Source organism: Mytilus galloprovincialis, chromosome 1 (assembly GCF_965363235.1).
Source record: "Mytilus galloprovincialis chromosome 1, xbMytGall1.hap1.1, whole genome shotgun sequence".
Lineage (NCBI taxonomy): Eukaryota > Metazoa > Mollusca > Bivalvia > Mytilida > Mytilidae > Mytilus > Mytilus galloprovincialis.
In genome coordinates this window covers 9,001,287-9,018,736 of record NC_134838.1, presented here as the reverse complement: position 1 = coordinate 9,018,736, position 17,450 = coordinate 9,001,287, and the positions used below count along the sequence as shown (strand labels likewise).

General features: G+C 34.5%; 1 protein-coding gene across 1 annotated transcript in view; it reads left to right on the top strand.

Moving 5' to 3' along the window:
* The window catches only part of LOC143064737 (uncharacterized), a 60,885-nt gene that overhangs the window by 34,132 nt on the left and 9,303 nt on the right, over nucleotides 1–17,450 (top strand). Inside the window, exons 15-25 of the mRNA XM_076237799.1 lie at nucleotides 1,185–1,334; nucleotides 2,894–3,103; nucleotides 4,130–4,330; nucleotides 4,693–4,905; nucleotides 7,224–7,402; nucleotides 7,858–7,919; nucleotides 8,381–8,649; nucleotides 9,444–9,577; nucleotides 10,081–10,139; nucleotides 11,756–11,919; nucleotides 16,375–16,526. Of these exons, the coding sequence (XP_076093914.1) occupies nucleotides 1,185–1,334; nucleotides 2,894–3,103; nucleotides 4,130–4,330; nucleotides 4,693–4,905; nucleotides 7,224–7,402; nucleotides 7,858–7,919; nucleotides 8,381–8,649; nucleotides 9,444–9,577; nucleotides 10,081–10,139; nucleotides 11,756–11,919; nucleotides 16,375–16,526 (1,793 nt within the window). The remainder of the gene's footprint in view (nucleotides 1–1,184; nucleotides 1,335–2,893; nucleotides 3,104–4,129; nucleotides 4,331–4,692; nucleotides 4,906–7,223; nucleotides 7,403–7,857; nucleotides 7,920–8,380; nucleotides 8,650–9,443; nucleotides 9,578–10,080; nucleotides 10,140–11,755; nucleotides 11,920–16,374; nucleotides 16,527–17,450) is intronic.

The window sequence follows — 17,450 nt, the reverse complement described above, 5'->3', positions numbered from 1 at the left end:
CCAAAAAGTATTTTTTCCATGGAATTCCATGGAAAGTTTTCCATCTTATCATGGAAAATGATGGAATAAGTAACACATATAAGTTTTCCATCTGACATGAATTATTTTTCCATGAAATTCCATGGAAACTCATGGAAAAAAACAAAATTTCCATCATTTTCCATCATTTTATCATGGAAAAAGTTGAACTGCATGGAAAATCTAGGGATGGGATTGCTAAAAAAAAAAAATCAACTTTTTATGATTAAATCAGTATATATTTTAAACAGACAGAAAATATATTATTAATATTGTCTTTTATTGAATATGTACAAAATTACAAGCAGTTCTTTTTAGTAGGAACATGTATTTCCATCTATTTAAAATATTTTTTTAACTCATGTAAATTAATCAGAGGGTGATAGATTTCTCTTAGAAAAAAATCAAAGGTTCCTGCAAATAAACTACACAGAGAACAATAACTATTGTATTTATTCAATGGGACAATAGAACTGACAAAAGTTTAAATAAATTGACCAATAGCAGATGAATCTGTGGAAAATTTTCATTTGGTTCACAATAAATCAAACTGGCAGTTGAAATTTAAGGTGGCTCGCGGGTCTTAATCAAAATTTTATTTTAATATAGGATTTCGCTATATTTTTCTACAAATGAACTTTATCTTATACTTAATAGAAAAATAAAATAAAAAGATGGGGTCACTGTTCATTTACGCTCACATCTGCCTTCGAAAGAAGCATACATTTTTGTAAAGTTACTTTTTTCCTGTTGAACTAATAGGAGAAAAAAAGGTAATATCGAAATAAAAAAAGAATTAAATTACAGAAATCACTTAAATTTTACAAAAGTTTAGTTTAAGTACAGCTTATTTGAAAATAATAATAAAAATATAGGTCACCGATGAGTTAAAAAAGATATTTCAATTTTAATGCCAAAAAAATTGCATTTTTGCACCAAAGGGAGATAATTTGGAGCTTTTTCGATAATAAATACATTTTAAAAGGCATCTGGGAAATTTGTGTCAGTAGATGGTTAAAAAAGGGGTTTATTAGCAGTACAACAGTTGCATCAGATTATATAAATTTTACAAGGTTGTACATGACTTACAGTTGCAAACTTTTATCATTGTTTTCTGGTTGCATAAAATAAGACAATAAGACAATATTGTATTAAATTTAACATAGGTGATACCAGCACAATGACAAAAGCAGGATATTGCCCTAGAGTAACCAATCAGATGATAGGTATATGTGTGGAGGAGTGTTCATCTGATGACCAGTGTCCAATGAACAAGAAATGCTGTTATAATGGATGTGGTCACACATGTACAGATGGTAGGTTTTTGTTACACATTTAATTTTTGATAATTGAATGTTCTTTGCAACAAATTTTCCTTTTTGTTAAGACAGTGTACAACATTAATGTCCTAAATGCAAGACATACAAATCCTGGATGCTGTTGTAAGGCTTGTTAGGTCCAGTTTGTGGTTAAAGTGTTTCAACATCAGTAACTTTGTGAAATCCTAATTAAATTTTATGAAATTTGGACAAAAGCATGTTTATAACCAAAAGACAACTGCAGAGCATGATTTTGAATTTTACTTATCAATGGACTTTTTGTCTCGTTTGCGAACCATAGGTATTACCATCCGGCAGCAACTTCGTAAAGTATTTGTTTAAAGCTTTATATTTCAGAAGGTAGAAGACCTGGATGCTTCATATCTTGTTTATTCTAGGAAGTTCATGTCAATCATATATCCAATGTCCTTGACCTCATTTTCATGGTACAGGGACTGCTTGAAAAAAAAAGAGTTTTCTTATCATATGAATATTTCACTTAATGTCTCCCTTGACGATGTCATAAAGTGGGACATAGGTATGCTGTTTCAGGCTTCGGCAACGACGACGGCGGTAGCGTCAACAATGTATTAGTTTGTAATAGGGCTAGTTTATGGTAAACCACAAGTGGTAAGTCAAGGATATTTGGTATGCAGTTGCATTAGTATTTGCACATCTCATTACCATGGAGATTATTTGGCCCTGCCCCACAGTTATGGTTTATTGAATTTGAAACTTTTGCTTAGTTTTCATGTATTAGTTTGTGATTAAGTCAGTTTATGGGGAACTACTAGTGGTAGTTCAATGATATTTGGTATGCAGTTGTATTAGCATTGGCACATCTATTTTTGTGATATTACTTTTACCTCATTACCATGGAGATTATTTGACCCCGCCCCCTTAATTATGGTTTATTGACTGAAATTTTGCTTTGTTTACATGTATTAGTTTTGGTGTAGGTTTGTTTAAAGGGAACTACTTATGATAAGTCAATGGTATTTGGTATGAAGTTGTATTAATTAACATTGGCATATCTCATTTCCATGAGATTGTTTAGCCATGTACCTGCAGTCATGGTTCATTGACTTTGAATAATGAATTATGAGTAATTGGATAATGATATGTGGTATATTTGTTCCTTGCAAGGTTTCAATGTCTGTGACAGACATAATTTATCTGACCTTGACCTCATTTCATGGTTCAGTGATCAAGGCTAAAGTTATGTGATTAGGTCTGTTTCTCTTATACTATAAGCAGTAGGTGAACTATGTTTTGTGTATGGAATGATTAAAATGGGTACATGTCAGTCTGGCAGGTTTCATCTGACCTTGACCCCATTTTCATGGTTCATTGGTAAATGTTCACTTTTTGTGACCTCATTGTCAATGTTCAGTTTCTGTAAGGTTTTAGTTAAACCTTTATCTTTAAGACTTTAAATATAAAATCAATGGTCGGTAATGCAGGCAAGACATTTCAGCATGTGCATTCTTGTTTTACAGTTTACTTCAAATTCAGGTAACAGAGTAAATTGTTTATCTATACATAAATCATTGCAGCAAGCACACAAACACCGGAACCAGAGAGAACACCTGAACCTGAAGTAGTGGTAACTGGTGAGCCAGAGGGTGAAGCAAATCCAACTGGTGAACCTGAGGGAGAAGGGGAGACAACTGCTGAACCTGAGGGAGAAGGGGAGCCTACTGGTGAACCAGAAGGTCAAGGATCATGTGGAAGTCGACCAGCTGGAAGCTCTGACACCACTGGAAGTATGTACAACTTTATTCAAATTTTAAAAAAAGAAGCATGAATGTGAAGTAAACGACCTTAAAAATAATTTTATTTTCAATGGAGGACTCATTATGGGCAAAATCAGTACCATGACTAGTATTTTAAACAAATTATAATGCAAGTGGTCAAGGATTGTCAATGATAAACTAGTTAAAAACAAAAATTCTTAAATGCATGCCATATAAATGAAATGTGAATATTTTGAAAAAAAATTTAAAGTTTCTTGTTGAAAAAAGTAGATTTTGACAATTGAGTCTTATTTATGAGTTAATTTGACTTAAATTTCATATTTATTATCTTTATGAAGAAATTCTGTAAAGATAATATTTTTAATGAAATTTTTGTTATTGGTGATTTATCAGGTGGGTTTTTTTCTGATTAAGTTTGATCTTGTGAATTGAAAAGAGGAAAAGACTCAATTTCAAACATTTTTGCAATGAACTCTGCAAATATGCATTCCTTTGATATGTCTGCAGATGAAACAACTTTTCCTAAACAATTTGGAAAAATATTAGATTTTTTCTGTTTAAAAAAGACATAATTTTAGAAATAAGTCTTAGTCTTTTCCATATAAATTGTGCTTTATCTGTATAATATAAGTCTTTGACTGAGTGGTGTGATGTGTCAATTGTTGTAATCATGTCATTGAACAATTGGTTTTTACTGTGACGTTGTATCTAACCATCAAGACATAGAAAATGGTCTCTATTGACATGCGTTCATGTCTAGGCAGCAATTTTATTTTTGTAGTTTCATTTATTTTTGTCAGGGTATCAATTTCGTTGATTGACAAAAACTGACACTTTAGTGGATACTTAATTTCTTGGTTTTCCTAACGCTGCATTCAAGCCAATGGATATTTTGCAATTCGTTGAACATTTAATTTCATGGTTAACCTGTACTTACGAAATCAAAAGAAATTGGTATCCAATAGAAACTAATGAATCCACAGTATTAATATTTATTTGTTTTTATATTTATTGTACAATTGTTTTTTTTTTTAGATAATCCACATCCTATGGACTGTGTTGACATGGTTGTGGGAACAGCTAGAGGAAACAGAAGTAGAATTGGTGACTTCTACGCTCACGGTAGATCTACACCTATGTATGATTCATTTTATGGAGGAAAGGAAAATTTATTAGGAGCATATGGATATGAGGAGAATGGATATACAACAATAATCTTCAGGAAAAAGATGTCAGGTAAATCAAGTATAGCTTTCTTTGTTTTAAAACTTAATGCTGTTTTAAATTAAAAAAAATATATAGCTTTCCTCTATAATGGATAGAATAAAATCAATGGTGGTGTAGACAGATTTTTTTTTAAATTTTGACAGTTTTTACCATTTGGACAAATACAGCCAGCTTTTGGTTACATGTATTTTCCTTTAATTTAAAAGTAAAAACAATAAAATGGTTGGATTGAATTCATCTCAAATTCAAAAATTTTGCATCCTCTATCTTTTAATATGAATTAAGAAGTTCCTGTGATATTCTTATGGGTTATTCTCATGAAGAATATACTATATCTCACAAAATTTATATTTAATCTATGTTTTTTTAAGCGATGGAGAGAGCTGACTTACCTATTCTAGATGAACACATGCATGTGATATGGGCACGTGGACAAGATCAGGGAGATTTTGTACATTTTCCAGCGACTGGTATTGATGGGGTTCCTGCTTCTTCACTCAATATTCCAAACTATTACAGAGACGATGAATTTAAATACCATGGTCATAGTTCTCATAGAGGGGTCACCAGAATCAACTTCAAAGGTAAAGTTAGTCCTACTGTTTCTGGATGGACCTTTTCCACATATTCATGTAAAAAAGTAAAAATCTGAAAACTTTCTTAATCCACTTACTCTTTTAACTTTTTTTAAGTGGCATTCATGACTTTAATTTCTGTAGATGTGCATCTAGTGTACAATTTAATTTTTGTAGACATTCATCTAGTGTACAAAATTATAACCTGGTATTTTAGATGACTTTTTTTATGATTGGATACTGTAATTGAAAATTAACTGTATTGCGATAATATTGAATGAGTTTGAGTTAGTTTAATACTATAGTGATGATATAAGTATTTGTATTGGTAGTATAAAACATAAAGTTTAATACTATAGTGATGATATAAGTATTTGTATTGGTAGTATAAAACATAAAGTTTAATACTATAGTGATGATATAAGTATTTGTATTGGTAGTATAAAACATAAAGTTTAATACTATAGTGATGATATAAGTATTTGTATTGGTAGTATAAAACATAAAGTTTAATACTATAGTGATGATATAAGTATTTGTATTGGTAGTATAAAACATAAAGTTTAATACTATAGTGATGATATAAGTATTTGTATTGGTAGTATAAAACATAAAGCAGTCTAAGTTCCACTGGAGCCTTGAGGAGGATAAAATAAGACAGACAACCATTTTAGTATCTTCCATTGCTAACATGATTTTTTTTTTAACCTTTCAGAAGGTGTATCATCTCCACCACCCAATAGTCAGTGTGGTGGTTCCTGGGGAACATGTTCTAATGCTAATTGTCATAGAGTCACATGGAAGTATGCTAATGACGTTATTTATTTTGTACGTTTCAGAAGGGGCAGCTACTCCCCCACCAAATGGTCAGTGTGTTGGTTCCTGGGGAACATGTTCTGATGCTAAGTGTCATAGAGTCACATGGAAGTATGCTAATGAAGTTATTTATTTTGTACGTTTCAGAAGGGGCAACTACTCCACCACCAAATGATCAGTGTGCTGGTTCCTGGGGAACATGCTCTGATGCTAATTGTCACAGAGTCACATGGAAGTATGCTAATGAAGTTATTTATTTTGTACGTTTCAGAAGGTGCAGCTACTCCACCACCAAATGATCAGTGTGCTGGTTCCTGGGGAACATGCTCTGATGCTAATTGTCACAGAGTCACATGGAAGTATGCTAATGAAGTTATTTATTTTGTACGTTTCAGAAGGGGCAACTACTCCACCACCAAATGATCAGTGTGCTGGTTCCTGGGGAACATGCTCTGATGCTAATTGTCACAGAGTCACATGGAAGTATGCTAATGAAGTTATTTATTTTGTACGTTTCAGAAGGGGCAACTACTCCACCACCCAATGGTCAGTGTGCTGGTTTCTGGGGAACATACTCTGATGATAATTGTCACAGAGTCACATGGAAGTATGCTAATGAAGTTATTTATGTTGTACGTTTCAGAAGGTGCAGCTACTCCACCACCCAATGGTCAGTGTGCTGGTTTCTGGGGAACATACTCTGATGCTAATTGTCATAGAGTCACATGGAAGTATGCTAATGAAGTTATTTATTTTGTACATTTCAGAAGGTGCAGCTACTCCACCACCAAATGGTCAGTGTGTTGGTTTCTGGGGAACATGTTCTGATGCTAATTGTCACAGAGTCACATGGAAGTATGCTAATGAAGTTATTTATTTTGTACATTTCAGAAGGTGCAGCTACTCCACCACCAAATGGTCAGTGTGCTGGTTTCTGGGGAACATACTCTGATGCTAATTGTCATAGAGTCACATGGAAGTATGCTAATGAAGTTATTTATTTTGTACATTTCAGAAGGTGCAGCTACTCCACCACCAAATGGTCAGTGTGTTGGTTCCTGGGGAACATGCTCTGATGCTAATTGTCATAGAGTCACATGGAAGTATGCTAATGAAGTTATTTATTTTGTACATTTCAGAAGGTGCAGCTACTCCACCACCCAATGGTCAGTGTGGTGGTTCCTGGGGAACATGCTCTGATGCTAATTGTCATAGAGTCACATGGAAGTATGCTAATGAAGTTATTTATTTTGTACATTTCAGAAGGTGCAGCTACTCCACCACCAAATGGTCAGTGTGTTGGTTCCTGGGGAACATGTTCTGATGCTAAGTGTCATAGAGTCACATGGAAGTATGCTAATGAAGTTATTTATTTTGTACATTTCAGAAGGTGCAGCTACTCCCCCACCAAATGGTCAGTGTGGTGGTTCCTGGGGAACATGCTCTGATGCTAATTGTCATAGATTCACATGGAAGTATGCTAATGACGTTATTTATTTTGTACATTTCAGAAGGGGCAGCTACTCCCCCACCCAATGGTCAGTGTGGTGGTTCCTGGGGAACATGCTCTGATGCTAACTGTCATAGAGTCACATGGTCATATGCTAATGATATGATAACCTTCAACATTACTGCAGACTTAGATAACGACCAGTGGGTTGGCATTGGCTTCAACACTATGAGAGCTATGGTAATTTTAAACAGCACCTTAAATTGAGCTTATTTGTTTGAGGTTGATATTCAGACAAAGAAATAAGATTTGAATAACTTTTGATACCTTACTGAAATAGATTTTAAGAATATAAAAGTTAATGTACAGGATACTATTTATTTGATTTTAAATTCCATCTAAGACAGCAAAAAGTATGTTAAAACAGCTTACTTTTCATACTCCAATGGCTCTTGTTGAAGTTTATGCATGATGGCTCATTGATGAAAAGATCATCATTTTGGTCAAAATATGTAATCCTATCAAATTAGGATATAATGATATTTAATGGCCAGACATACACTATCTTCCATTGGATATCCTACATTGATAACATATACTTTCAGTAAATGTAGTCTTTCAAATCTTGGATACAAAAGGCACAACTTTGAAGTACCGCTAGAGAATATATTAAGATATCCTTTGTTTATTTTCAGAGTGGAGCAGATGTGATAATTGGATGGGTGACTGCTGATGGACAAGTTACTTTAAGGGACATGTAAGTTTTGAAATATTTTCAAAAATTTATGATCAAGCTAGGCAGGTTTTTTTATGCCCTGCCTATGATACTAAATGGGCATTATGACCTCAGGGTTGAGTTCAATATCTTAGCAGCTACGTAGCGGCTACGTAGCTGCTATCAATATCTATGTAGCAGCTAGTCTATAGCTACACATTTAATAGTCAAAATCTACGTAGCACTACATAGCAGCTACGATATTGAACGTGGCCCTGGTCTGTGCATCAATTAATAAGTCTGTGCCATATCAGGTTATTTTTGTTTTGGTTAAGGCAGTTGATCATGAAGATGTGATCACATCAACTTGAAACTTTGATAAAACATGTTCAGTGTGATGTAAACTTTTGTAATTGTAAACAAAGTAATTTTTTGACTCTGAAATTTGTGATTTAAAATTATTTAGAATTGTATGAATATTATAATTGATTTGATAATTGTAGGAAATGTCCCACATCATATGGTAGACCTACGGCTGATACAAGCCAAGATATCTCTGAAATACAAGGATCAAGAACTGGACGTAGAACAACCTTGTCATTCAAACGTCCTCGGGCACCAAATGATGCAGCTGATTTCAGTTTCTCTGAAACCAATTGTGGATACCTCTTTTTCCCAAAAGGAGGCAGTTTTGATGCTACCAGTATGTCAATCAGCAAGCACGACCAGACACCTATTATTTCATCAAATATGATATGTTTCCCTTGCCAAGGTTTGTGACTCTTGCTCTATGTGAAACTTTAATGTTTTTTTTAATTCTTTTTAAAGATTTTTGTATTGAAAACAATATCCAAAAGGGTGAATCTATAAACAGCAAAATTTTAAGATATACAAATGTTTCATAAGTTGCTCATATCGTGATAACTACTTTGTGGACTTGGACTATTCTTATCCTAAACTTTATGAAAATAAATAATGTGATCTGGGATTGAACAAAAATAATTTATTGGCATTATTTTCACTTGAAAATACTCATAAAACTAAAACTAAATACATATATCTGATTATCTGATATAAATAACATGTTTCCAAAAACAAATTTGGTTGCCAAAAAAATATGAAAAAATACATATCAACAATGGTATACATTTTCCAGGTTAGCAATTGGGGATCTTCAGAGCCTCTCGTTTTGACATAAAGTCATGTGGAAACTTTTGTATGCAATATTGTGAAGGCTGTATAATCCACTGTGAGACAGAACAAAAATTGCACAGTACAGTATACTGATTCCTTAAATTTTTGCTAATGCAGTGTAACCTGTGTTATCCGACACACTGGAGGACCAGAAAAAAATGTTAGATTAAGCAGGGTGTAGGAAAACTAAGGTTATCACTGCAAGGATAGGCATATTTTGAGACCATGAAAATGTGTAGGTTACAGCAGGATGTTTGAATACTCAGGTGTTGGATTAGGCAGGTTACACTGTATACTGATAATATATTATTTGATTTTACTTGTTTTACAATTTACACATAAACTTATATATGTTTTTGTTTTGTTATGTAGGTGGAACCCAGCCTACCCCAGCAAGTCATATGTATACTGTAAAGTTGAGACTTTTAGGTGTACCATATATTGGTCAATATGGAAATGTCAATTCACAGGAATATTTGAATCTGAAAAAAGAAGTTGAAAATGAGGTATGTATTTTTTTTTCATTCTATATGGTACTGAGTGTGATATGCCTAAATATGCCGAATATCTCACACATATTGATATTTATACTTGGTGGGAGCAGGGTTGCATGCTGAATTTCTAGTACATATTGAGGATAAAATTAAGTAAGAAAACAATATATTGGTTAATTTGACAAAGTTATTGGTCAGGTCAGAAGGGGTAAAGAGTTTTAACGTTCACAGACAATGAATTGTTCAGTCCTATACATGATTTGTTGGTCATTATGAAAACTTGTTTGCCTTATGGTTGTGTTAAACTTTCAAGTTATTTGAATAAAAGATACTCTGTGATGATATTAAAAAAAAAAAATTATAATGTTCTCTGATAGTAAGCTTTAGATTTGATTGCAACTTTCTAATATTTTCCATATTGATAACTTAAGTTAAACAATATAAAGCAAAGTTAATAAGTTACATGTCTATTAGAATACTAGTTAATTATTATTTATTTATTATCTAATTTGAAGATTACACAGGTGTTTGCTGACAGTCGTAAATTTCAATCAGTTTGGATCATACGCTTCATGTAAGTGCTTATTTGTAGTTTTTGTCGAGCCTGCAACTTTTGTTGCAGAAAGCTCGACATAGGGATAGTGATCCGGCGGCGGCGGTGTTAGCTAACTTCTTAAAAGCTTTATATTTAAGAAGGTGGAAGACCTGGATGCTTCATACTTTGTATATAGATGCCTCATGTAACGAAGTTTCCGTCAGTCACATGTCCAATGTCCTTGACCTCATTTTCATGGTTCAGTGACCACTTGAAAAAAAAGTTCAGATTTTTTGTAATGTTGAATTCTCTCTTATTATAAGTAATAGGATAACTATATTTGATATGTGCATACCTTGAAAGGTCCTCATGTCTGTCAGACAGTTTTCACTTGACCTCGACCTCATTTCATGGATCAGTGAACAAGGTTAAGTTTTGGTGGTCAAGTCCATATCTCAGATACTACAAGCAATAGGGCTAGTATATTCAATGTATGGAAGGACTGTAAGGTGTACATGTCCAACTGGCAGGTGTCATCTGACCTTGACCTCATTTTCATGGTTCAGTGGTTATAGTTAAATTTTTGTGTTTTGGTCTGTTTTTCTCATACTATATGCAATAGGTCTACTATATTTGTTGTATGGAATGATTGTAAGGTGTACCTATCTAGCGGGCAGATGTCATGTGACCTTGACCTCATTTTCATGGTTCAGTGGTCAAAGTTAAGTTTTTGAGTTTTGGTCTTTTTATCTAATACTATATGCCATAGGTCATCTATATTTTATGTATGGAAATATTTTATGATCTTTATGTCAGTCGCACAGGTTTTATTTGACCGTGACCTCATTTTCACAGTTCATTGCACAGTGTTAAGTTTTTGTGTTTTGGTCTATTTTTCTTAAACTATAAGTAATAGGTCAACTATAGATGTTGTATAGAAGCATTGTTAGCTGTACATGTCTGCCTGGCATGGTTCATCTGACCTTGACCTCATTTTCAAGGTTCATTGGTCTTTGTTTAGTTATCTTGGTTAATGTTAAGTTTATGTGACAGTTGTATTAAAGCTTAGCTTTATACTTAGGACTATCAACATAATATCAATGATTAGTATAGAAGGCGAGACATTTCAGCGTGTGCACTCTTGTTAGAATTTAGACCATTCCTATTTTGTATAGCGTTGCTCCATTATCTGAAATTTCTGTCAAGTAGATTGATGTTGTCCTTGACCTCATTCTCATGTTTCATTGATTGAATAAAAAACTGTCAAAAAAAAATCATCATCAAGATCTTTTTAATTACTGTGAGTAATAAGTTACTATTGAAAATTCAGATTTTTTTTCATTCATTAATAACTACAAATATTGTTAAATTGACAAAAGTGTGAAATAATTTTCAGAAAATGCTCAATACAAATAACACTAAAAAGTTAATAATGCAAGTTTTTATTTTAGTGACACATGTCCCATAACATTTTTTGCAATAATTCTAATCATTCCAAAAGTTAGTTCACTATTGTTTTAAGTCAGATACATTTGATCAATTACAACAGTTTAATACAACAGAGTTATATCAGATCAAAGAGATATTACTGTATAAAGTATTATAATAATAATATTGATATCAAGCAGATTTAATGTTTTTATATTACTACACAGATCAGGAAGTGTTATAGCTGAACTTGGTATTGAAATGGCAGGCAATGAAGCAGAGACTAAGGATGAAGTAAACAGGATGTTGTTAGCAGTTTTGGCAGAAGGAAGACTTGGTGGATATACAGTTGATAAAGGTTATAGTCTAGGACTTGGAAATGCTCAACCTGGTATGGATACTTTATCACTAATTCTCTTGGAGTTTCTTGGCTCAACCTGGTATGGATACTTTATCACTAATTCTCTTGGAGTTTCTTGGCTCAACCTGGTATGGATACTTTATCACTAATTCTCTTGGAGTTTCTTGGCTCAACCTGGTATGGATACTTTATCACTAATTCTCTTGGAGTTTCTTGGCTCAACCTGGTATGGATACTTTATCACTAATTCTCTTGGAGTTTCTTGGCTCAACCTGGTATGGATACTTTATCACTAATTCTCTTGGAGTTTCTTGGCTCAACCTGGTATGGATACTTTATCACTAATTCTCTTGGAGTTTCTTGGCTCAACCTGGTATGGATACTTTATCACTAATTCTCTTGGAGTTTCTTGGCTCAACCTGGTATGGATACTTTATCACTAATTCTCTTGGAGTTTCTTGGCTCAACCTGGTATGGATACTTTATCACTAATTCTCTTGGAGTTTCTTGGCTCAACCTGGTATGGATACTTTATCACTAATTCTCTTGGAGTTTCTTGGCTCAACCTAGTATGGATACTTTATCACTAATTCTCTTGGAGTTTCTTGGCTCAACCTGGTATGGATACTTTATCACTAATTCTCTTGGAGTTTCTTGGCTCAACCTGGTATGGATACTTTATCACTAATTCTCTTGGAGTTTCTTGGCTCAACCTGGTATGGATACTTTATCACTAATTCTCTTGGAGTTTCTTGGCTCAACCTGGTATGGATACTTTATCACTAATTCTCTTGGAGTTTCTTGGCTCAACCTGGTATGGATACTTTATCACTAATTCTCTTGGAGTTTCTTGGCTCAACCTGGTATGGATACTTTATCACTAATTCTCTTGGAGTTTCTTGGCTCAACCTGGTATGGATACTTTATCACTAATTCTCTTGGAGTTTCTTGGCTCAACCTGGTATGGATACTTTATCACTAATTCTCTTGGAGTTTCTTGGCTCAACCTGGTATGGATACTTTATCACTAATTCTCTTGGAGTTTCTTGGCTCAACCTGGTATGGATACTTTATCGCTAATTCTCTTGGAGTTTCTTGGCTCAACCTGGTATGGATACTTTATCGCTAATTCTCTTGGAGTTTCTTGGCTCAACCTGGTATGGATACTTTATCACTAATTCTCTTGGAGTTTCTTGGCTCAACCTGGTATGGATACTTTATCACTAATTCTCTTGGAGTTTCTTGGCTCAACCTGGTATGGATACTTTATCACTAATTCTCTTGGAGTTTCTTGGCTCAACCTGGTATGGATACTTTATCACTAATTCTCTTGGAGTTTCTTGGCTCAGCCTGGTATGGATACTTTATCACTAATTCTCTTGGAGTTTCTTGGCTCAACCTGGTATGGATACTTTATCACTAATTCTCTTGGAGTTTCTTGGCTCAACCTGGTATGGATACTTTATCACTAATTCTCTTGGAGTTTCTTGGCTCAACCTGGTATGGATACTTTATCACTAATTCTCTTGGAGTTTCTTGGCTCAACCTGGTATGGATACTTTATCACTAATTCTCTTGGAGTTTCTTGGCTCAACCTGGTATGGATACTTTATCACTAATTCTCTTGGAGTTTCTTGGCTCAACCTGGTATGGATACTTTATCACTAATTCTCTTGGAGTTTCTTGGCTCAGCCTGGTATGGATACTTTATCACTAATTCTCTTGGAGTTTCTTGGCTCAACCTGGTATGGATACTTTATCGCTAATTCTCTTGGAGTTTCTTGGCTCAACCTGGTATGGATACTTTATCACTAATTCTCTTGGAGTTTCTTGGCTCAACCTGGTATGGATACTTTATCACTAATTCTCTTGGAGTTTCTTGGCTCAACCTAGTATGGATACTTTATCACTAATTCTCTTGGAGTTTCTTGGCTCAACCTGGTATGGATACTTTATCACTAATTCTCTTGGAGTTTCTTGGCTCAGCCTGGTATGGATACTTTATCACTAATTCTCTTGGAGTTTCTTGGCTCAACCTGGTATGGATACTTTATCACTAATTCTCTTGGAGTTTCTTGGCTCAACCTGGTATGGATACTTTATCACTAATTCTCTTGGAGTTTCTTGGCTCAACCTGGTATGGATACTTTATCACTAATTCTCTTGGAGTTTCTTGGCTCAACCTAGTATGGATACTTTATCACTAATTCTCTTGGAGTTTCTTGGCTCAACCTGGTATGGATACTTTATCGCTAATTCTCTTGGAGTTTCTTGGCTCAACCTGGTATGGATACTTTATCACTAATTCTCTTGGAGTTTCTTGGCTCAACCTGGTATGGATACTTTATCACTAATTCTCTTGGAGTTTCTTGGCTCAACCTGGTATGGATACTTTATCACTAATTCTCTTGGCGTTTCTTGGCTCAACCTGGTATGGATACTTTATCACTAATTCTCTTGGAGTTTCTTGGCTCAACCTGGTATGGATACTTTATCACTAATTCTCTTGGAGTTTCTTGGCTCAACCTGGTATGGATACTTTATCACTAATTCTCTTGGAGTTTCTTGGCTCCACCTGGTATGGATACTTTATCACTAATTCTCTTGGAGTTTCTTGGCTCAACCTGGTATGGATACTTTATCACTAATTCTCTTGGAGTTTCTTGGCTCAACCTGGTATGGATACTTTATCACTAATTCTCTTGGAGTTTCTTGGCTCAACCTGGTATGGATACTTTATCACTAATTCTCTTGGAGTTTCTTGGCTCAACCTGGTATGGATACTTTATCACTAATTCTCTTGGAGTTTCTTGGCTCAACCTGGTATGGATACTTTATCACTAATTCTCTTGGAGTTTCTTGGCTCCACCTGGTATGGATACTTTATCACTAATTCTCTTGGAGTTTCTTGGCTCAACCTGGTATGGATACTTTATCACTAATTCTCTTGGAGTTTCTTGGCTCAACCTGGTATGGATACTTTATCACTAATTCTCTTGGAGTTTCTTGGCTCAACCTGGTATGGATACTTTATCACTAATTCTCTTGGAGTTTCTTGGCTCAACCTGGTATGGATACTTTATCACTAATTCTCTTGGAGTTTCTTGGCTACAGTCTCATCAAAGGTCGACAGTCTCAAATTTTGAATGACCATTGATTATCTGTTTTTAACCGGATTTTTGTGACAAAAATGTCGGTTATTGATTTGGGGATGTACGGCGGGCGGCGGGGCGGGCGGGCGGCAATCAAATGTTGTCCGTGCATTAACTCATGAACCGTTCAACCAAAGCTTTTAAAATTTTAATATGTTATTACTGACAACTATACGATGGTCAAGTTCAATAATGGCGATTTTGACTTTTACCGTTCAGGAGTTATGGTTCTTGAAAGATTGAAAAATGGAGTTTCCAGTCGTGTCCGTGCATTTATGCATGAACTGTCCTACCAAAGCTTCCCAAATTTTAATATGTTGTTACTGATGACAGAATGGAGGTCATGTTCAATAATGACGATTTTGACTTTTACCGTTCAGGAGTTATGGTTCTTGAAAGATTGAAATATGGAGTTTCCAGTCGTGTCCGTGCATTTATGCATGAACTGTTCTACCAAAGCTTCCGAAATTTTAATATGATGTTACTGATGACAAAATGGAGGTCAAGTTCAATAATGACGATTTTGACTTTTACCGTTCAGGAGTTATGGTTCTTGAAAGATTGAAAAATGGTGTTTCCCGTCGTGTCCGTGCATTTTCTCATGAACCATTCAACCAAAGCTTTTGAAATTTTAATATGTTGTTACTGATGACAAAATAGAGGTCAAGTTCAATAATGACGATTTTGACTTTTACCGTTCAGGAGTTATGGTTCTTGAAAGATCGTAAAATGGCGTTTCCATTCACGTTGTTGCATTTACTCATGAACCATTCAATCTAAGCTTTTCAAATTTTAATATGTTGATACTGATGACAAAATGGAGGTCAAATTTGATATTGACGATTTTCACTTTCACCATTCATCAGTAATGGTTCTTGTGATATTGCCAGGACACAAATAAATGTTAATAAATCCGGTTCGCTGTCGTTGTGACAGCCTCTTGTTCAATATTTTCCTTAGCAAGTTCAATGATGTAAGGTTTTAATGCCACATTTTTTTAACTCAGCTTTGAGTTTGAAAACACATATTAATCTAAAGCGTAAAATGGAAAACTATCATAGAAACTTATCAATGCTAAATTAAAGAAAATAGCGATCAAGTATAATAAGTTGCATTATTTCATTGTTTTCATCTCTTATGTAACAAAAATGTTTTTTTTAACCCCCTCCACCCCATCTCCAAACCCCCTTTCTGCCATGTGAAGGTGGCATTAAGGTACAGACATGGAAAATTGATGTGTTTTTGGTGGTAGTAAGCATTGTGGATAAGGGACATAACTCAAGGACAAAGAAAGTGGTGTCACCCAAATTCTGAACACTTCTTTTTTTTTCAGTGGAATTACCAACCCAGTCACCAACTGAAGAAGAAGATGAGGAGATACACATAGCTGTATGGTTTATTGTGGCAATAGCTGGTGCTACCCTTCTACTTATTGTGGTATTTGGGATCTGTAACTGTATGAAACAGAAGCCAAATCAGTCAGAGGTAGATAATGATTTTTTTAAATAAATTACAGTCTCTCATCTTTAATCTCTTCTTTTAAAAAAAAAAAACAAAAAAAAACAGGTTATATTTTAATTCTTTTAGCATGTTGTAGGAAGGTGAAATATAAGCTGTACCTGAATAGACCTAAATGCTATTTTTGGAAACTTCAACACTAGACCAGAGAGTTTGTGACACTTGAACTATTGTTGTTATACATAACTTTTCTTTTTGTATGATTTTTTTAATATTTTCCTCTGACATCAGAATGTCATCAGTGATGTCCAATATTGCAGACAAATAGCAATAAGGTGTATTCATCAGGAGCGGATCCAGCCATTTAAAAAAGGGGGTTCCCAACCCAGGATAAAGGGGGGTTCCAACCACATGTCCCCATTCAAATGCATAGATCATCAAAGAAGGGGGTATCAAACCCCCACCTCCCCATTAGATCTGCCACTGTTCATTGTTATGATTTGTTAACTGTTTCTTTATTAATAAGACTTCAAGGGAAAGTAAGGGTAACAGTAAGTGAAAGTTAAGCTAGTTTGTAAAAGGCAAAGTGTGTGTTGTTTTTTTTATGGCCCTGCAACGAAGTTGTCGGTGCCATATAGTTTTACCCTTGTCAGAAATTCTGTAATTCCGATATTCAGAAATTCCGTAATTCTGTCATTCTGTCATTCCGCAACAAACCATTATTTTCTAAACGCCTTCAGATATTGGGCTGATTTTTGGTATGTGAGTTAACCATGATGAGTTTAAGTTTCGTGCCGCTCTACTAATTTTTTCCGAAATTACAGACTTTGGACTTAGAGAAATTGTTGAAAATCACAGTTATACAGACTTTTTCTAAACACCTTCAGATATTGGGCTGATGTGAGACTACCATCATGTTTGTGTCCACATGTGTTATTGTAATTGCAGATT